General features: G+C 40.5%; 2 protein-coding genes across 4 annotated transcripts in view; both read right to left on the bottom strand.

Annotated features, from left to right (window-relative positions):
- The window catches only part of LOC135477024 (uncharacterized), a 36,931-nt gene extending 20,652 nt beyond the window's left edge, over positions 1–16,279 (bottom strand). Inside the window, exons 1-6 of the mRNA XM_064757172.1 lie at positions 15,858–16,279; positions 10,703–10,871; positions 2,406–2,580; positions 2,007–2,148; positions 1,403–1,478; positions 1,096–1,129 (exon numbers count right to left, since the gene is read on the bottom strand). Of these exons, the coding sequence (XP_064613242.1) occupies positions 1,096–1,129; positions 1,403–1,478; positions 2,007–2,148; positions 2,406–2,580; positions 10,703–10,871; positions 15,858–16,093 (832 nt within the window). The 5' untranslated portion in view covers positions 16,094–16,279. The remainder of the gene's footprint in view (positions 1–1,095; positions 1,130–1,402; positions 1,479–2,006; positions 2,149–2,405; positions 2,581–10,702; positions 10,872–15,857) is intronic.
- Positions 16,280–19,401: 3,122 nt separating this feature from the next.
- The window catches only part of LOC135476715 (retinal-binding protein-like), a 34,155-nt gene continuing 30,082 nt past the window's right edge, over positions 19,402–23,474 (bottom strand). For all 3 annotated transcript variants that reach the window (XM_064756829.1, XM_064756830.1, XM_064756828.1), the window contains one exon: positions 19,402–20,622. In XM_064756829.1, coding sequence (XP_064612899.1) covers positions 20,453–20,622 — 170 coding nt within the window. In that variant the 3' untranslated portion in view covers positions 19,402–20,452. The remainder of the gene's footprint in view (positions 20,623–23,474) is intronic.

Raw genomic sequence — 23,474 nt, 5'->3', positions numbered from 1 at the left:
GTAGACCCTACAATTGAGTTTACAACTGACTGTAAAAAACACCTTACACAAAGAAACTGTAAGGCAACTGTAAATTTTTGAAGTTACAGCTTGATTGTAAGCCAAATTTGACTAGTACATACATGTAATGGTGAGCAGTGTAAATTAGCAATAAATCGGTTAATAACTTTTCTCTCCTTCATTTTCAAAAAAGTTCCACAGCAGTGAACAACAACAACAACCCCATGTGAAAAAGTGATCTTACCATCTTTCGAGACAATTACACTGCACATCTTTGCAAACTGAGTCTTAGCTTACAATTCCTTCATGTAAGACGATGCTGATTGTTTATAGCTAAGGCCATGATCGTAATCCTAGAGATCTACAATCAGTTTACTCTTACGAATCCTTTGAGCAAGGGGCCCTGTTGTTACACCTTTACATAAAATACCCTTTACGTTCTGTTCAGCATTTACACTGTATGTATTATATTATCTGTTGCTGTTATCATCTCTTTAACAGGGTCAATTGTGTTTGTGGAGATTGAAGTCAGTTATTTATACCGTAATTAATAAATGAATAAAACACCAAAATACCTAGACTAGGGTGAGTAACTTGAACTTTCCCATCTCCTGCCAGTTCCAGTTTTTTATCCAGACTTTCATCTGTTTCGTCTTCCTCCTCTGAGGTAATCCTGGCATAAAAAAAAAAAAAAAAAAAAAGTTCAGAAAAATTATAATTTATACAATTTATGCAAATTAAACTTATTTTGCTGTACTGATGATAATCCTTCAGTTCAAGCTAGCTTAGTGAATATGACATACCCATTAATCCGTGTTGAAAATCTAGACCCTTCTGGAATATACCCAGATGAACACATATGTGTACACGGTACCTGTATGTCCACTGTAACACAACCCGTCATAAGCTCACCTGAACCAGAGCTGAGGCAGCACCTCCATGTCCACTGTCACAACCTGTCATAAACTCACCTGAACCAGAGCTGAGGCAGCACCTCCATGTCCACTGTCACAACAACCTGTCACCAACTCACCTGAACCAGAGCTGAGGCAGCACCTCCATGTCCACTGTCACAACAACCTGTCACCAACTCACCTGAACCAGTGCTGAGGCAGCACCTCCACGTCCACTGTCACAACAACCTGTCACCAACTCACCTAAACCAGAGTTGAGACCGCACATGTACGTCCACTGTCACAACAACCTGTTATAAACTCACCTGAGCCAGAGCTGGGGCAGCACCTCTATGTCCACTGTCACAACAACATGTCATACACTCATATAAACCAGAGTTGAGGCAGCACATGTGTCTCCACTGTCACAACAACCTGTCATAAACTCACCTGAACCAGAGCTGATGCAGCACCTCCATGTCCACTGTCACAACCTGTCATAAACTCACCTGAGCCAGTGCTGATGCAGCACCTCCATGTCCACTGTCCACATAAACCAGAGTTGAAGCAGCACATGTGTATCCACTGTCACAACAACATGTCATAAACTCACCTGAGCCAGTAATAAGGCAGCACCTCATTGCCCACTGTCACAACAACATGTCATTAACTCACATAAACCAGAGTTGAGGCAGCACATGTGTATCCACTGTCACAACAACATGTCATAAACTCACATAAACCAGAGTTGAAGCAGCACATGTGTGTCCACTGTCACAACAACATGTCATAAACTCATATAAACCAGAGTTGAGGCAGCACATGTGTATCCACTGTCACAACAACATGTCATAAACTCACCTGAGCCAGTAATAAGGCAGCACCTCATTGCCCACTGTCACAACAACATGTCATTAACTCACATAAACCAGAGTTGAGGCAGCACATGTGTATCTACTGTCACAACAACATGTCATAAACTCACATAAACCAGAGTTGAAGCAGCACATGTGTGTCCACTGTCACAACAATATGTCACTAACTCACATAAACCAGAGTTGAAGCAGTACATGAATGTCCACTGTTACAACAACCAGTCATATTAAAACTCACCTAAACCAGAGTTGAGGCAGCACATGTATGTCAACCTTGATTCCAGCGTTGTTGTGAAGGGAGTACCTACATACAATATCTGTAGCTGACACTTTGGCATATTCCACAAAGATGTCCCAATACTCTCCATCGTCAAAACAGCCTGTTGTAAAGAGAAAACATGAATAACAGTCTTAAGACAAGTGGAGAAGAAAATTCATTCAGTTCTGATTAATGCTTTGATTGAGGTTGATATCTGTTGTTAGCACATTTTAAACAAGATCTATTTTGGATGTTTCCTCAATATGGCCACTAAGTTAAGAATGATCCACAAAACCAAAAAAGTGTGAATTTGCAGAAAAAGGAAGAACAGGTCATTGTAAATATTCTGATCCATGTCTTATAGCGCCACACACATACCAGTGTCCACAATCTCAAACTCTGGATCTACTGCTGAACGTTGAGCATTTTCTTCAACCAACTGTTGGTATGGAAACGGTTGCTGTGGATACCGGTAGAGTGCCTTCATGTAGGAGTGGGAAGGAGTTCCATCGAGGTAGTAATACAGCTCTTTCACATCTTCTCCATGGTTACCCTGGCAACCAAAAACAATTCATACCTTCAGAGGGTGATAATACTCCGTTTTCCCAGTAGAAGAATATCTATAAAACACATCAATGAAATCTGAAACTGAAGATTCATGCAATTAACATTGCATGCATAGCACCAACTCAAAGTCACAGACAAAATAGCAAAAAGCAAATACAGGATCTAAAAGGCTGCCGTTAATGATTTGGGGGGGGGGGGTAAATGTATAGAGGAAAATCCGCACTGAGCCCATACAAGATATAAGATGTTGTATACTTTAAGCCAACCTAATGTGACATAAAATCGCGCAGGAATTATATGTAAACTATTACAGTGAGGCAGCAGGCCCAACAAGGCCCTGCTAGTACGTGTATATCACATGTAATGGTAACTATAACAAGTCATCCAAAATATGAAAAACACATACTAAACAGGCTCAGCTGGAAATTTACCCAACGAAAAACAGAATGGAAATAAACGATTGGAGTATGAAGGTTGACAGTACGAACAAGAAACTTAAGTTTCTCAGCCGTACGAGATCAAAATTCAAATACCGGTACCATGTTACGTTACCAGGGGCTGCTGGTTGAAGCCGAGGACATGTATCATAAAGATCGGAATCAGCATATAAGATTGGAACGGGGGGAAACTGAAATGGCTAGCCAGGTGATCCCCACAAGAAAACTATGACATAAGAAAGCACACTGCGGACGCCGTGGATCGGTGAGAAGGGCAAAACAGTGAATTCGAAAGGCAAGAGGCAAAACAAGTTAATTATGAACAAAACAAGTTAGTGTTAAAAAAAAACAGAATCGCAGAAAGAAAAAAAAAAACAGTAAAACACAACTAGGAAGACGGGTTTGAATATCTGGGAAGAAGTTCATGCATTGTACAACTTGAAAAGATAACAAAATGGCATAAGCAAATGTACATATCATCAAATGTGGAATACAAAGCGCAGGACTCATGGAGTGAGCCTGAAACATACTGAAAAAGCTATCACCTAGATGTAGGATGGCTAAAAAAAACAGAACAAACGGGAGAGTTTCACCTCATGAAAAGAGATGTTATTCTAATAAAAGATCGAGAATTAACAAGCAAAAAATAAATGCGATATTCATCATGGGTTAAAAAACAGGTCCAAAAATATAATTTCCCATGCCATAGAGTAACAGATCACTGGGTCTGATAGTAACACAAATTTAAAAATACGGAACATCAAAAAGAAGTAATATGTGATATATCAACACATGCAGCAACACTGCCCGAAAACGCATGTAAGACGATTAGAAGAACAATGATTAAATGCAATATCGATGTTGTGCTGGAAGTCAAGGGGAGAGAAAATCACACAATGCAATGTCAGTCAAATAGCAAACATGTTACATGTGTAAAACATCAGTAATTGAAGTTGCTGGAGGACTGTGTAAATCAATAATAAAACACCAGCCCCGGGTTAGTATAGAAGGGTCCGCAATAAAGGCATATTCCCCACAATTACCAAACGGGAATACAACAACGAGTAAAAAGGGGCAGTCCCAAGCGATGACCCCTGCCGTGAGCCTCCACATTAGAATCAGCTCTGTAGGGTAATCCACAAGCAGCAGCTACCCTGGTATAGACTGTTATGGGCAATAACAAGAGGCAATAAGAGTTCACAGCAAGAGAGGACACATTTTATATACATATATATCTATATATATAAACATATACATACACAGACTGGCAAACATTAGAATTACAACACTCAAAGTGTTGTCGGAGATGAGCACTGGACAACACAGCATATATCAACGCTGTGGTGACAAGACGAGAGATTGACCGCTGGAAGAAACAATATGTAGTACCAAATGCATACAGATGTCTTAGTGACAATGTACGACGGAATCTCAGGGACAATGTATGATGGAATCTCAGTGACAATGTACAACAGAATCTCCGTGACAATGTACGACGGAATCTCAGGGACAATGTACGACGGAATCTCAGGGACAATGTGCGACGGAATCTCAGTGACAATGTATGATGGAAACTCAGTGACAATGTACGACGGAATCTCAGCGACAATGTACAACGGAATAACAGCGACAATTTACGACGGAATCTCAGCGACAATGTACAACGGAATAACAGCGACAATTTACGACGGACTCTCAGTGACAATGTACGATGGAATCTCAGCGACAATGTACAACGGAATAACAGCGACAATTTACGACGGACTCTCAGGGACAATGTACGACGGAATCTCAGGAACAATGTGCAACGGAATCTCAGGGACAATGTGCGACGGAATCTCAGCGACAATGTATGATGGAAACTCAGTGACAATGTACGACGGAATCTCAGGAACAATGTGCAACGGAATCTCAGGGACAATGTGCGACGGAATCTCAGCGACAATGTATGATGAAAACTCAGTGACAATGTACAACGGAATCTCAGGGACAATGTGCGACGGAATCTCAGGGACAATGTGCGCCGGAATCTCAGGGACAATGTGCAACGGAATCTCAGGGACAATGTACGACGAAATCTCAGGGACAATGTACGACGGAATCTCAGTGACAATGTACGACGAAATCTCAGGGACAATGTACGACGGAATCACAGGGACAATGTACGACGGACTCTCAGGGGAATCTCAGGGACAATGTACGACGAAATCTCAGTGACAATGTACGACGAAATCTCAGGGACAATGTACGATGGAATCTCAGGGACAATGTATGACGGAATCTCAGGGACAATGTACGATGGAATCTCAGGGACAATGTACGATGGAATCTCAGGGACAATGTCAACAGAATCTCAGAGACAATGTACAACACAATCTCAGTGACAATGTACCACAGAATCTCAGTGACAATGTACGACGGAATCTCTGTGACAATGTACGACGGAATCTCAGGGACAATGTACGACGGAATCTCAGGGACAATGTATGATGGAAACTCAGCGACAATGTATGATGGAAACTCAGCGACAATGTACGACGGAATCTCAGGGACAATGTACGACGGTATCTCAGGGACAATGTACGACGGAATCTCAGGGACAATGTATGACGGAATCTCAGGGACAATGTGCGACGGAATCTCAGCGACAATGTATGATGGAAACTCTGTGACAATCTACGACGGAATCTCAGGGACAATGTACGATGGAATCACAGGGACAATGTGCGACAGAATCTCAGCGACAATGTATGATGGAAACTCAGTGACAATGTACAACGGATTCTCAGTGACAATGTACGACGGAATCTCAGGGACAATGTGCGACAGAATCTCAGGGACAATATACGACGGAATCTCAGCGACAATGTATGATGGAAACTCAGTGACAATGTACGACGGAATCTCAGGGACAATGTGCAACGGAATCTCAGGGACAATGTGCGACGGAATCTCAGCGACAATGTATGATGGAAACTCAGTGACAATGTACGACGGAATCTCAGGGACATTGTACGACGGAATCTCAGGGACATTGTACGACGGAATCTCAGCGACAATGTATGATGGAAACTCAGTGACAATGTGCGACGGAATCTCAGGGACAATGTGCGACGGAATCTCAGGGACAATGTGCGACGGAATCTCAGCGACAATGTATGATGGAAACTCAGTGACAATGTACGACGGAATCTCAGGGACATTGTACGACGGAATCTCAGGGACATTGTACGACGGAATCTCAGCGACAATGTATGATGGAAACTCAGTGACAATGTGCGACGGAATCTCAGGGACAATGTGCAACGGAATCTCAGGGGCAATGTGCGATGGAATCTCAGCGACAATGTATGATGGAAACTCAGTGACAATTTACGACGGAATCTCAGGGACAATGTACGACGGAATCTCAGGGACATTGTACGACGGAATCTCAGCGACAATGTATGATGGAAACTCAGGGACAATGTACGACAGAATCACAGGGACATTGTACGACGGAATCTCAGTGACAATGTGCGACGGAATCTCTGTGACAATGTACTACGGAATCTCAGGGACAATGTACGACGGAATCTCAGGGACAATGTACGACGGTATCTCAGGGACAATGTACGACGGAATCTCAGGGACAATGTACGACGGTATCTCAGGGACAATGTACGACGGACTCTCTGTGACAGTGTACGAGGGAATCTCAGTGACAATGTGCGATGGAATCTCAGTGACAATGTACAATAGAATCTCAGTGACAATGTACGACGGAATCTCAGGGACAATGTACGACGGAATCTCTGTGACAATGTACAACACAATCTCAGTGACAATGTACGACGGAATCTCAGTGACAATGTACGACGGAATCTCAAGGACAATGTACGACGGAATCTCAGGGACAATGTGCGACGGAATCTCAGGGACAATGTGCGACGGAATCCCAGGGACAATGTACGACGGAATCTCTGTGACAATGTACAACACAATCTCAGTGACAATGTACCACAAGAATCTCCGTGACAATGTACGACAGAATCTCTGTGAACATGTAAGACGGAATCTCAGGGACAATGTACGACGGAATCTCAGGGACAATGTGCGACGGAATCTCAGCGACAATGTATGATGGAAACTCAGTGACAATGTATGACGGAAACTCAGGGACAATATACGACGGAATCTCAGTGACAATGTACTATGGAATCTTAGTGACAATGTACGACGGAATCTCTGTGACAATGTACGACGGAATTCTGTGACAATGTACGACGGAATCTCAGGGACATTGTACGACGGAATCTCAGTGACAATGTACGACGGAATCTCAGCGACAATGTACGACGGAATCTCAGGGACAATGTGCGACGGAATCTCAGGGACAATGTGCGACGGAATCTCAGGAACAATGTGCGACGGAATCTCAGCGACAATGTATGATGGAAACTAAGTGACAATGTTCGACGGAATCTCAGGGACAATGTACGACGGAATCTCAGGGACAATGTGCGACGGAATCTCAGGGACAATGTACAACACAATCTCAGTGACAATGTATGACGGAATCTCAGGGACAATGTACCACTCATGAATGGAATAACAATGATATGCTCCCTGGACCCTGGCACCTTCCGAAAGCAATCACATTACGACCCTGATCAACAGCCTATCAGTGTTGCATGGACAAGATGGACTGCTGACCTGCTTGAGGCACAAAATTCCATGAACACTGGCACGACCAGAGAGGAATCAAAACACAACACTGATCAACTGCATATCGTCATTCGGCTGTCATGACAAGATGAGACAAACTGCTGACCTGCTTGAGGCACAAAATTCCATGAACACTGGCACGACCAGAGAGGAATCAAAACACAACACTGATCAATTGCATATCTGCATTCGGCTATCATGGCAAGATGAGACAAACTGCTGACCTGCCTGAGACACAAAACTGCAAGAACACTGGCACCATCTGAAGGATCGAATCAAAAAAAAAAAAAAAAAAAACGACACTGTTCGATCGCATATAGGCGCAGTTGTGGTGACGAGACAAGATTAGACAAGACACACTGACAACATCAAGCACAACACTGCATAAACACCGGCACCATTGGAGAGGAATCAAAACACAGCAGTGATCAACCGCATATAATAGGTGTTGCGGTGACGAGACGAGACTAGATAAGACAAGATGCACTGACAACATCAAGCACAACACGGCATAAACACCAGCACCATTGGAGAGGAATCAAAACACGGCAGTGATCGACCGCACATTCACAGGTGTTGCGGTGACGAAACCAGACGAGATAAGACAAGATGCACTGACAACATCAAGCACAACACAGCATAAACACCGGCACCATTGGAGAGGAATCAAAACATGGCAGTGATCAACCGCATATTATAGGTGTTGCGGTGACGAGACGAGACCAGATAAGACAAGATGCACTGACAACATCAAGCACAACACGGCATAAACACCAGCACCATTGGAGAGGAATCAAAACACGGCAGTGATCAACCGCATATTATAGGTGTTGCGGTGACGAGACGAGACCAGATAAGACAAGATGCACTGACAACATCAAGCACAACACGGCATAAACACCAGCACCATTGGAGAGGAATCAAAACACGGCAGTGATCGACCGCACATTCACAGGTGTTGCGACAAGACAAGGTGAACTGATGACTTGAACCACAGTACTTTCATTCACGAATACTGGCACCAACCTTGGGAATCGCAATACAACACGACTGACCACACATCATGGTTGGAGTGGAGAGTTAAGGCGTATTGATGACTTGAAACACAATATTCCATCAATAACTTATTTTATTTATTTGATTGGTGTTTTACGCTGTACTCTAGAATATTTCACTTATATGACCGCGGCCAGCATTATGGTGGGAGGAAACCAGGCACAGCCTGGGGAAAACCCACGACCATCCGCAGGTTGATGGCAGACCTTCCCACTTATGGCCAGAGAGGAAGCCATCATGAGCTGGACTCGAACTCACAGCGACCGCATTGGTGAGAGGCTCCAGGGTCATTACGCTGCACTTGCCACAGAGCCACGGAGCCCCCCCCCCTCCCCCTATCAATAATGGCACCTTCCAAGGAGAATCAGAAAAACATCATCGCTAACCCGAATCTTGGCATTGCAATGACGAGTCAAAGCGAACTGATACCTTGAAAATCACAAATACAGCAATGAGAAACACCAGATCTGCCCTGCGGGGCCTGAATTAGTAGTACAGTCCACCATAATTCCACTGATCTTTTTCCCGGGAAATCCAAGTATGACGAAATACAGCATCCCGGTGTTGCAGTTAACAAACTAAGCACACCGATGACTCGAAACACAGTATTCCTTTCACCTAACTGGAGGGGAATTGAGATACGACAGTGATCCCACATCAACATCGCCAAACATACTCGACACTCACTTTCAAACCACAGCACCCGAAGGCACGACAAAAGGATATCCCAGCGCAAGAGAGTGAGTATAATCACAGACTCGTCTCTGTTGACCGGATGGTACTAGGGCGCGATGAATTGTCTTCCATGCAGCTTAGCAGTAGTCATGTAGTGGTGGCGAAAAAACATGTCTAATAGACTTGCGACATCAGCTGAAATTCCTCATGAACGGCAAACTGACTAGAAAATGAGGCGATTTTTCCGTGGACAATTTGAACGGTTAGAGAGAGAGTGCTGGTAGGCGTTCAGCCCGAGGTTTGTCTGATCGCCAATGATATCCTCCGGTAAAATGAACAGAAAGATCATCTATGTCTCCTGGACGGAGAGCCGCATTATGTGGCCAATCTGACAATATAACGGAGAAGAGGACTCACACGAGTTGCCCAAGACATGGTACAACAGGCAAACAAATCAAGTAAAACTTTTTAAATATCAAACACGCATGGTGTAGTGGACACAACTTTCGAAATGACCGTTAAGACAGAGTCTCAGTTCACGGGAATGCACGGGAAAAGGATGCTGGGATAGCTACTGGACAAAGGACCATGAAAGAGGGTGATGGGTAGATTTCCAGCCGAGGTCTCCCCGTATGTTGTCGCCCATAGCAAGATAAAAACAAGTACATACATGTAGCTAAATACAGCGTCACACAAGTACACCTATGCACACATAAGAAAAAGAACACTCTGCAATGACACAGACAAATGCCCTTAAGTACATGTACAACACATGTGACTTCATGTATCAAGACAGACAAAAACATATGGTGCACAGCATAAGGTCAATTAATCATTCTGACCCCTGCCACAATGAGATAATTGACAATTAATACATATAGATGCCAATGTTACAGTATACATGTATGTAAATAACAATTACTGTCTGACATTTCTGACAAGTCACGTGGTCCAGTAAGGGCTTTTTTACCTTTACCCACCAAACAGCCCAAACTTGAAACTTTACTGATTCGCCACGCTAAGATGACAGCAATTTTATCCTTCAGTACCATATTGCACCTGACAAAATGTCTGATATATTACCAGAGAAAGTAAACTTGACAACAATCTGATAAAATATAAAACTACGATCTGATGTAGTCAACAACTTTTGAATCCAAGCGGCTTACCTTCATAGTTCGCACAAATAAAAGCTACTCAGCCAGAGAAAATAATACATTACATCCACTTTACCTGACATCCACCCAGGCCAAACAATCTCTCTTTCAGAAAAGCATCTTTCCCATTGGACAGAGCCAGCCCAATACACAGCTCCCCCTGGTGGTCAGAGAAGCCCAGTAGCCCATCTTCTCCTGACCTGTATGCCCGCACACCCGCTTGATCAAAGGGGAAGTAATCCCAGCTGAAAACACAGAGCCAATGAAATACACTTCATATAGTAAAATGACCTAAAATTTCTGATGACTAGCTTGCACATTTTGCCTGATTCTGAGTAATCCACTGAGCTTAGAACAGTGCTTTGATGTTTGTTTGGATGACAGGTTAATATTCACCTGGAAAAATGTAAGCTTCAGCAAATATTGAAATAAATATCAAATAACTATTTGATGACACTTATTTGTTTTTTAATATGCAGCCTATTGTTTTGGTCATTTACCGTATTATCACTACAGATCAATGCCAACTTGCTAAAAGTTACGTCCCATTAATTTGCAATGTTACATAGCAACATCTGCTTATTTTTTTTTTAATTTACTTATTTCACTGGATTGTTATGCTGTACTCGAGACTATCGCACTAATACAAAAAAGACCAGTCAGGTTTATGGGTGGGGGAAAACCAGACACATCCTGCCACCACATCCGTGAGCCTCACCCCTCCCAAGCCTAGAACTAATGCCCTTAAACGTTCTTTAACATATTCTGGTTGACACTGTGGAACCGACTTCCCATACATATTAAAACATCACAGAATGTCAAAATGTCAAAATATGGGTCTGCTGATTAAGTGTAGAATTGTCTATGATGCACATTGTATATAGTTGGTAATATTCTTGAGTACGGTGAAAAACATCTATCAAATAAATAAATAAATAAATAAATAAAATATATGTATATAGTTGGTAATCATTTATTGGTTATCATCCACCTATATTTTATATATACTGTATATACACGGTACATGACATTTTGTGTGCATGTGTGTATTCACAACGGACTCAGGGAAGGTTGGTGTGTAACTAATTGATCTCTCTCAGGAAATAAAGTATTATAAGGGGTCCACACTAGTATCCTAGCAGGACACCTCTTGAAATCGTTCTGATTATTGTTATTAGGGATCCCGTTCTCCCGAACGGGATCCCTATTGTTATCGTTCTGTTTTTTCTTATTATTATTTTTTTTTCACCGACTTTGTTAGCAAGGAAACTTTTTCACCTTTCAACATAGAGATCTCAAATTTTGCACACAAATTCTGGCGGAGATTTTCCAGGGATAAATTCTCCATTTTTTTTTCATGTCACGTGGTTCGGCCGCCATATTGGATTTTGTGTAAAACTTTTAAAAATCTTCTTCTCAAGAACCACTGAACCGATCGTTTTCAAATTTGACATGCAGCTAGTAGATTACGAGTTCTTTAAAGTTTGCGAAAATGGTTCACTTCCGGTCAAAATTCTGGAAGTTCGCTATTGGTCGAATTTGTGACGTTATAAAAAGTTCTCAAAGTTCAATTGTTCTCAACGTATTCTGATGTATCTTGAGCTGCTGAGTCCGAATCTGGTTGTATTTTTTGCATATCGGTGTATCTTTTTGAGATATTAGCAAAAAACTGAAAAAAGTTACGCAACTTCAAGGACCTGTAACTCAAGAACTAAGGCAGCTAGAAATGTGCAACCTTCACCAAATTGTAGCCCAAGACATGCTCTTTTGATCATTCGTCAACGGATTTGAGCTCCGATCAATACTTTTTTAACTACAAGCGCTTAAATCACAAGACCGTTTTTTGTTTAGAAAAAGGTGGGAATCCGATTGCTTTAACATGGAGTTAGATGGGGACTGGACTGGGTTTGTAGTATTTGACCTGATGCTTTCGGCTACACTGTCCGTGACCTCCAGAAACGGTTGTGCTGTGACATTCAGTCCAGTTCCCATCTAACTCCAGTACTCTATTAGATGGCGTAGAGATCTAACTACAACAGCAAACGACGTGGACCTGTAAATGTTAGCTTTGTTTTGCGCAGACCTTGTTTTCTTTACTATACGCTAACCAGGCCAGGGTGATTGACAGATATGGACATGTGCCGTGGTCCAGGTGTTGACTTTCTGACAACAGCCGAGCTATCAGTAGAGCTGTGAGTCTGTGCATGGCAGGTCGTGGATTGAGACGTGGAAGTTCAAATTTGCTGTTACACGGGCTGTGTTTTTACATTATTTCTTACATAATGCCAGCCAAGTCTGCCAAGGAATGACTGTTTTTCACTGGGCATAGCGTCGCATAGGGAATGACCGGCCGACTGCCTCATTGACAAACGGTGTAAGGTCGCATGGAGACTTTGAAAGCCGTGTAGCTAGTTATGTGTTGATTTTCGACCAATAACTTATGTTCTCATATAAAAGATGAAAGCATAAAGAAAATTTGTATGTAGAGTTGAAGTGAGATTTGCGACTTCATTGGGGACTACGTGAGATATACAATAGTGTGGGTGGTAGGGGAGACGCTGGCGAAATTTTCTAAGACTTGACCTAATTACACAAGGATTTAAACGCTAACCGTCTTCCGTCTGCGTGGTGTGACGCCTGTCAGTCATGTCAGAGTTCGATTCCAGCTTAGCCAATTTGTCAGGCGATAAAAATGTTGTGAATTTTAAGGTTTCAAGTAGGCTGTTAGGCGTAGTTCGATGTTCTGATGACGAATTTGGTGGTTTTTCCTTTGTCCGATGCACGGTTTTGTCTCCAATTGCTATGAAAGTGCGAAAAAGTGCAATTTTCGCCCATGTTTGGCGGTCACGTGACACAAAACTGCTGCAGCTGTGGAGCTGAAAATCACTGAGTGCAAAGGGCAATATGTGTACTGTAGGCGTGCGTAAAATCATGGAAGTGTGTCAATAAATGTGGGAGTTGCAATGCTTCAAATATTGTCCAAAGGCCGATTGGCTATATTTGGCACTTTGACGTCCCCATGTTATATGATGCATTTTAAATGCATTTGCGACTGGGATAAAGGCACGAACAATGTAAGCATGCTACCCGACGTAGTTTGACGTCCTGATCATGAATCTGGACTTATTTCTTTCCGGCGACGCATAGTTTTGCCTCAAATGGCGATGAAAACGCGAAAAAGCGCAATTTTTCACCATATTTGGAGATCTATTGCGAGGAAACCGTAACAGCCGTAAAGCTGAAAATCACCGAGTGCAAAGCGCTAAATACGTACACTATGTGTGCCAAAAATCTTTGATCTGTGTCAAGAACCACAGGACATGCAGGGGAAAATGTCATCGATCCGATCCGGGATCCCGGCCTAGGATCTGCTATTCGCAGATCCATTCTAGTTATTATTATTATTCTTCATCAACTTGTAAAACTGCAATATCTCAAAAACAGGTAAAGGCAGAAAAAAAGACAGTCTGGAGTCTTAATGAGGAACATATGAAGCAACTTTTGATGTTTTGTACTGTTTTACCAGTCACGTGATTTAGCCGCCATTTTGAATTTTACTGATAAGCTCAAAAAATCTTCTTCTCTAAAAATCGAGATAGACTTCTCGTTTACATTTTTTAGGTTGATCACCCTTCCCATATTGTAAAAAAAACTTGTAGTTTGGTATGCAAATAAGGCCAAAACAGACCAATGAATTCGGCTCAAGAGTAGGTCAATTTTTAAAACTGCTTAAAATCATCAAACAAATACACTACCCTTTGTATATAACATGGGGGCTTCAAGCTTGAATGCAAGAAACCATTGACTGCATCAGCTTTGCAACAATGTATTCTTTTTGTCTTTTCTCTCAGGTACCAACTTGCAACAAAGTCTTTTGTCCTCGGCTATCAACAAACGATCAAAGCTGCCTTATCTGTACGCTACTCTTCAGTGCTTGGTCCATTCGAAATGATGACCAGCAGTCTAGGGTTCAAATCCAGTACATTCCTTTTTTATTTGCTTTTTCACGTTTTTTCCCCATTATCAAGAACTTTATAAACACCAGGCTACTAGAAGTGGTAAAAGCCTAGAGGCGTGGATTCCCGGCAACGCTGTAAGATAAGACCTTTAATTATTATTATTATTATTACCACAAAAACCACCACACTTTGTAAATGACAAACCATGATCCTTTAAACCTCAGGGGAATCAGACAGAAACGACAACACCACCCTCAGAAAGAAATGACAAAATTACAATCAGATAGAAATGACAACATCACAATCAGATAGAAATGACAACATCACAATCAGATGGAAATGACAACATCACAATCAGATAGAAATGACAACATCACCCTCAGACAGAAATGACAAAATTACAATCAGATAGAAATGATAAAATTACAATCAGATAGAAATGACAACATCACAATCAGATAGAAATGATAAAATTACAATCAGATAGAAATGACAAAATTACAATCAGATAGAAATGATAAAATTACAATCAGATAGAAATGATAAAATTACAATCAGATAGGAATGACAACACCACCCTCAAACAGAAATGACAAAATTACAATCAGATAGAAATGACAAAATTACAATCAGATAGAAATGACAAAATTACAATCAGACAGAAATGACAAAATTACAATCAAACAGAAATGACAAAATTACAATCAGATAGAAATGACAAAATCGAGCAGGAGCCTATTTTCAGTTCATATGTTGGTTGAATTTATTTATTTATGTATGAACTTTTTTATTTATTCACACATGTATATTAATCTGACTGCTGTTGTCATTCTTCCTCAACAATATTTCTCTCACACAACCCAGGACGGCGACCAGCAATATGGTAGGAGGAAACCGGGCACTGCCCAGGAGGAATCCACTGCCATCAGCCGGTTGTTTGTGGACCTTTCCATGCTGGACTGGATGCCAGAACAAGTTGGGCTTGAACTCATATTGACCAAATTGGTGAGAAGCTCCTGGGTCTTTGAGCTGTACTAAAATACTAACCACTAGGCCATGGAGGTCCCTGTTGGTTGGAATTATTCAATCTATCATGACAGAAAATTTAAAACCACACCTTACACTAAATATTTATATACTTGCAAGTGTTTGTATTTCTATTAAATTTCTTTTTGTTACAATCTTTGAAACAGCATACAAATTTCTTTTTGTTACTATCTTTGAAACAGCTTTAAGCATTGCCTGGAGTAAACAAATAACCAAATTACTCACCAATTACCATCCCTTGAAGCGTCTTCCCTCACTGTGCCCCAGTGTCGCTCTGCCAGATAAGGGCCCCACTGGCGCCAGACCGAGTCACAGCTCAATGGCTGCTCTGCATGGGACACATCCACAACATGATGCACAAATCGAGAGGACAAATCTTCAGACTTTCCATGCTTCTTTTTAGGAGGTTGATTGTCTCCTGGAGAAAGTCCTGCACCACGTTTATGGCCTAACTTTTCCATGGTTCACTTAATCCTGTATTTAAAAAATTTGTAAATCACATTCCAAGGGACACAACTCTAGATCCATTCTCCTGGACCAATCAAACTAACCTCACATTTACCATTATGAAGGCCTATTGGTTAACCTATATTACTTGGCAGTAAAAAATAAAGAACATACCAGTATACAACAAAATGAATACACAACAGCTACATTACTTGGCGTTGTTTATTCGTTTCACGTCATACAATATGTTAGTCATACATGTATACATGACAAGGTGCATGTACATATATACTGTATCTTGTTGTGGCAGGGCGAGTACATGCTACCAATAAATTGCTTTCGCCACTGAAATACCATACCGCTGACACCAGACATGAAACCCCACCCAATCACACTAAACTGACACCAGTTCAACCAGTTTCCTTGCACCATAACCTTTCAAGACTGAGTGACGAGCAAGACAGCAAGACCATTTTTAAAGTCTTTAGTATTACTGAATCCGGGTTTGATCCCATATCTCTCGACTTCAAGGCGGACGCTCTAACCATTAGGCCACCAAAGCCATACAATATTTTCCTTAGCTAACCACACTACCCTGAGCAGGCCAGCACACTTTGCCACCAAGGTCACGTCTAGAGCCATTTTAGATGCCGAAAACATTTGATTTCCTAAACTGTTGGGTGCAGAAACAAATCAAGCTGTATTAAAACTATGAAATAAATTGAACAAAAATGTGATGGTTCACTAATAAACATTCACCCACAAACTTATGGTAAATGATCGAAAATTTCTCCCATGACCAAGTTGTATGTTTTGCCTGATTCATTCTACAGGTTCTTTCGATCTTAAAAAGGTTGTTTGAGGTTATGTTGGGAACAGAACATGATTTTCTAGTAAAGAAATCCAATTAAATTAAACTGTCAGCAAACCCCAAAATAATGAGACTGTTCAGTAGAAGAAATCCAGCGTACATGTATTTTGAACTCAGAAGACTGAACTCAATCTAAGTTCTCATTCGTCAATGAAAATTTCAAACAGATCTTATCCACGTCCACCTGCAGATGTACATTTATGCATAAATGTTAAATAAACTAAGTCTCTTTAACCTTGCTGGCTGTCTGTTCTGCAAAACAGTTGAAACTGAACACCTGTATATGTTGCCCACCTTATCCTTAATTACCGCTGGAAATAGAGCAGCTTTCTGAACATAGACAACTGGTGTTGAGCTCTGACACTCTGACCTGGCCGCTACAGCTCAGTTGAAGTTGTATGCATGCTGCTATGTTGACCCACTATGCACAGTGCTGGGCGACATAAGATAGGCTAACACGAACTTACCATTAAAAACTAGCCAGTTCAGTTGTCTGCAAATCAAAGGCAGTAAATAACAAAAATGCTGTCGCTTCACGCTTCATGCCGATATGTCTGCGTCTGGCGTGAAACAAGCTGTTGTCATCTCAAAGATAAGTACTTCCGATTTAGCAGACGATTTTCAGTTAATACAAACCACATGCACCTCGTCGCCGACTGCTTGTAAATAGGTCAACCCTTGGTATTGTGGAATCTAAACAGACATAACGTTACCTAGTTTACTTGGTTTTCTTCTTCAGGTCAATTTGTACACGTAGTAGATATAGGGCCTACCTAGACAAACAACACATTTACATGTTGAAAAGTCAGAAATGAAAAACACGTTCTAATCTATCTGCCCGTCAAGGCAGTGCCGCACACTATTTACAGGGCCTTTTTTTTTTTTGACAGTCACTATATACCCAGCGACTGTGGATATATTAGCATACATTATATCTTTTATACCGGTATGCCCTACCATGCAGCTGTTGATATAAGATTAAATTATTTCTTACCTACCATGCGGCAGTGGATATAAGTTTAAATTATTTCCTATATACCATGTGGCTGTGGATATAAGCATAAATTATTTCTTATACCCAGCGGCTGTGGATATATTAGCATACAGTATTTTGCATATACCTTGCGGCTGTGAATATATTTACTGGAGTTTTACGCCGTACTCAAGAATATTTCACTTATACGACGGCGACCAGCATTATGGTGGGAGGAAATCGGGCATAGTCCGGTGAAAAACGCAGGTTACTGGGCCGTGAATATAAGCTGAAATTATTTCTCACACACCCAGTGTTTGATTGGTGCTATTTCACTTATACGACAGCGGCCAATATTATGGTAGGAGGATACCCAGGAGCGTCCCTAGGTTGCTGGCAGACCTTCCCACGTAGGCTTCGGCCGGAGAGGACGCCAGAATGAGCTGGCCTTGAACTCACAGCGACCGCGTTCGGGCGAGGCAATGGATCATTACGTCACACTGGCACGCAAAATCACCTCGGCCACGGAGCATCATATTTATAGATGGTCTTTCAATACAATGAACTATTATGTTGGCATATACTTGTTTATGTGGATTCTCGACAGTCTTACTATTTATTGGGCTAAATGTGTGAAATGCTTTTATCGTGCCAGATACATCCTTAAAAAAGATCGAGCATTTCAGTTTCCATACCATGGGTAGCTCAATCTACCTGGGACGCTCCTCAAAAACTTATCAACTTATCACCATTTATTATACTGCGTATGTCATAAAATGCAGACATTTGTTTTGTATGAACTTTCATAATTCTTTTCAATTATATTATTAAAATGTGTCCTCATAATAGTCGCACAAGCCGAGAACATGTATAGGAACAGCTCGAGTGTGATGGGGCTTACCAGTTAGAGATTTGACCAGATGGGGATTTGACCCAGCAATCTCTGGGTTTCCACTCCACACTTCAACCACTAGACTAAAGGGAAATTCCCTCCAGTCGAGAGGTAGATAGCACTTATATATCACCCTGTTACATCTTCTGACTATTACTTCTATTTTAATACATTTATTTATTAATGCTTTAAGAGACCTGATCCGTTATCTTTTACCCCAACAAGTTTTAGGCAAATTATGAATTAAATCAGTATCTAAATTGGGTAGCATTTACACTGCTTGACAATTTAATCAACCACGACCCTCCATCTTGTGGCAATATCTTGTCTTGCCCATACGGCCTCCATTTGTATGGTCAGTTAAACTACAGAATTTGGCTATGAGAAAAACTGAAAGAATCTGATGAAAGCATTCAATGTTTATTGTGTCCATAACCACACAGGTCTTGTACATAAATAAACATGTACCTCAGATTTCACTTGTAGAGATAACTTTTTACATATTTATTTTATTTATTTGATCGGTGTTTTACGCCTTGATCAAGAATATTTCACTTATACGACGGCGGCCAGCATTACGGTGGGAGGAAACTGGGCAGAGCCCGGGGCAAAACCAGGGCCATCCGCAGCTTGCTGGCAGACCTTCCCACTTACGACTGGAGAGGAAGCCAGCATGAGCTGGACTTGAACTCACAGCGACCGGATTGATGACAGGCTCCTGGGTCATTACACTGCGCTAACTTTTTTGATATCATTAAACACCTACCAATAGCTCATAAATCCATGCAAGCTCCTTGGAAATGAATTTCTATAATTTTTTTTGTGCTACACACTTAAAATACTTCGTGAACTACAAAAGACTATAACGAAGAGCAACAAACAACCTAAAAAAGTATTTTGGTTGAGATAGCAAAATGTTTGAAGTTCATGTGAATGTAAAGATCACAATTTTAAGATTTTATTAAGAAGAATTACAATACTCAAATGATAGAGAGGTATAAAGCTAGAGGAGAGATGTATATATGTATAAAAAGATTAAGGAAAAACATCAGTACCAAAGTCGATTTTCTTAATAAATATCGCTCTATTAAAGGTAAAAACAAAACATGAAGCACTGATTTGCTGCGAGAGAAGACCAACTTTCTGTACTTTTTATAAAGTCATAGTGCACTCAGACATGACAATTAAAGAGCAACAAACAACAAACTTAATCCAAGATCACCAATCCAGTATCAACCAATCAGAAAGATGATACCTGGATAAGGTTACTTGTGCCAGAAAGAAGTTTTTTTTTCTTCTCCCTTCGAATAGACCATTCAAATCATGATACGTGTCATACAGAATTATCACACCTTTAAAAAAGTTCCTTTCACAGGTCATTTCATAAATCAAACCAAAGAATTATTATATGCACTGTCCTAATTTAGGTTAGCTAAAAGATTGAGCATGGGAAACGCAAAAAGAAATGTCTCTTCCACTGATTTTACTAACAGGCCTCAGTCTTAAAAAAAGAGAGTCACCAAGCCTTGGTTTTAAGATCACTTACTGATCTTCTTAAAACAGAAGAAGAAATAAGAAGAAATTATAACAAAGGAAGGCCACCATTGGAATACGGACTGTGTCAGTCATGTATGTCTTCACATTTTTGTTGCCTCCAGTTTTTCAGCCAAGCTGTTCCAGTTTCCCCCATCAATCAGTGTGTCGATTTCGGGTTTGACATTATCGATCTCTGCACTGATCACTTCAGCCATGAAGTGGATTGTTTTTGATCTAGTCCAACTGAAGCTGTTATCAAAACACAAAACATCTGAAAACAAAAATACAACATGTCAATGAAATGTTCCATTACAGCATTGCAAAAAACATCTTTTTTGTGTGTTTTGAAAAGTATATCAGAACAAAACAAAAGTTAATCAAACTGCATATATAACCACTGCTTACGACTAGATCTTACTGAAAATAAACCAAATTTATATGCCCACTTTCATATATAATCACAAGAATTCTAGAAGTGATATTGCTTTCTACAAACAAAGATGCACCTTTGTGATTCATGTTCAATAGGTTTCTGGGTCATTGATAGAGGATCATGCACACCCCAAATATAAAAGCTCAAATTGAAGCATTTCTGTAGGTATCATGAATGAAAAACCAATTTAGCACAAAAAGTCGCATAACTATCAATTTTTTATTATCTAGTTTCAATTGACTACAGAGAAAGCTTTAGGTACATGTGCATCCCATTTTTGAAAAGTCTAAGCAAAATCTGTACATGTAGATCTAGTATACAGTGTTAACGAAATAAAAAACCGATATGTTACAAAAAGGGGAATAACCAATCCATTTTCAATAGGCTTCTGGATCAGTGGTCGGTACATATGCAAGTCAACTTTAAAAACTCTATTAAGTAAAACACCAGTACATATAGTGTTGATGCTGACCAATGTACCGGACTAATGCCATCTGAGGTTTTACACATGTAGACTTTGCCTTTTCCATGACTGTAAGGTGTGACCAAAATACAAAGTGGCAGTCTGAAAGCTTAACATTTTTTCCACTCCGATGAATGGGGGGAAAACAAAGACATTCATTTCACTACATAAACTTGTCATGTTAATAATGTTAATCAACTTAGATGATTGAGTAAATGACCTCTACATCAGCAAAAATGTACATTTAAATGTCGGAAACCAACTGTTTCAATACCGGGCACGCCCAGATTAAGGTCTAATTAAGATCTAAATTCCTGACCATACCATACTAAAGACGCTCCACTAATGATGGGCATATAATGGGAATATAGCATTTACCAATGATATCAAACAACAACAGCTCCATGAGTCATGATATGAACACTGGCCATCATCAGTGTAATTTTGAATGATACTCTATTGTATTTATTTATCTGATTGGTGTTTTATGCCATACTCAAGAATATTTCACTTAAAAGACGGCGGCCAGCATTAAGGTGGGAGGAAACCGGGCAGAGCCAAGGGGAAACCCACAACCATTCACAAGATGCTGCAAGACTTTCCCACATACAGCCCGAGAGGAAGACAGCTACTCTATTGTAAGACAGACAGCAACTGCATTTTTACTGCTTTTTTCGTTCTTTTTATACATGTATATTTACTGGGTGAACTCAAGGATACCTCACTGAATACAGTTTTAATAAATTTTATGGGTGAAGGATACTGAAAGGACTGCAAAACAAATTACCACACCTTTGCCAAGCACCTGCCAATAAAACTTCCTGACTTAAAACTGCTAAGGAACTATCGAAATCTGAACTTGAACCTGCAAACTTTAGGGTGAGAGTCACCTGGCTGGACTAAGAAACAATGCTTTATCTTAACAATTATGAGCCAGCAGGTGACCTGAAATACCTTCATCCAATGGTAGCCTTGGGTGTTATTCTGGACCGTCTTCCAGCAACCTGCGGATGGTCGTGGGTTTCCCCTGGGCTCTGCCCAGTTTCCACCCACCATAATGCTGACCGCCGTCGTATAAGTGAAATATTCTTGCGTACGGCATTAAACACCAATCAAATAAAATAAATAAATAAATAAATAAATATTGTGGACCGCATGTATGACAATTTCTACTAATGACCAACTGGAAACAGGGCCCCTACTATTGAAATGGGGCAACCCTCTATCAGTTTAAATAACCCCAAAAACTGTCATCATAGATGTACATGTATATTCAAAGCTGATGATAAAATTAAGCCACAGAAAAATGTCAGAAAGAGGGTCAAACACACAAAAACTATAAAATCCAAACAATTTACTTTTCATAAAGCCCTTGAAATACTTCCATGATCAAAATGATTTTATGTGACGTTTTCCTCAAGGCTAGACCATTCAGATGACTTTACTAAGGTAATGGAAAAATGGCCATTAACAATAAAGAGCAATATATCTGCAATAAATTTATACACCTTGGCCGAGTTATTGGCATGCTAGATAACTTTCACTTAACAGCATCAGATATCATAAATTATGATTAACTTAGTATTTTGCAGACAATTAGCTTAACTTTGACCCAAACTTTGTCAAACAATATGAAGGATGTTTTGTGAAATTTGAACATTGTAAAGAAAAATGTACTGACAGACAGACAGACATGACACACAACCAAATACACATGTACTCTGGAGACACAATGGACTAAGTAAAAACTACATATTAAAATAAATACCAAAACAGATTTTGTTGTGAAACATCATTTGGAAACAAAATGTATCAATGGTGGACCAGATAGGCCCAAGTATTTATCTTTCTATGCTTTAAAAGAAACTCTCCAGAAAATGAATTAAACAAAGTAAAGACAATTTAAGGATTGTTGATGAACTTCAGATTGACAGATGATCTTAATTAATTAAGTATTAAATTATTATTGTTCAATGGCTTAGCATAATTAACTGCTGCTATAGACTTTGCAGGTTTTCATAGCATTGCCTACAATTATGTCCACAACAGCTATGGGAATCAACAAAGATGACGGACACAAACCGGGGCAACATGATAACATCACCATGACAACGGACAGGATTACCCTATAGAATGGATGAATATTTGTCAGTGAGGATTGTTTGAATCATTTTGATTACAGTCATCGTCGTCATCGGGTTCTATTAAATCTATCCTGTACTTGAGA

This window comes from Liolophura sinensis, chromosome 10 (genome assembly GCF_032854445.1).
Source record: "Liolophura sinensis isolate JHLJ2023 chromosome 10, CUHK_Ljap_v2, whole genome shotgun sequence".
NCBI classification, from domain to species: domain Eukaryota; kingdom Metazoa; phylum Mollusca; class Polyplacophora; order Chitonida; family Chitonidae; genus Liolophura; species Liolophura sinensis.
This window is presented reverse-complemented; position numbering and strand designations above follow the sequence as displayed.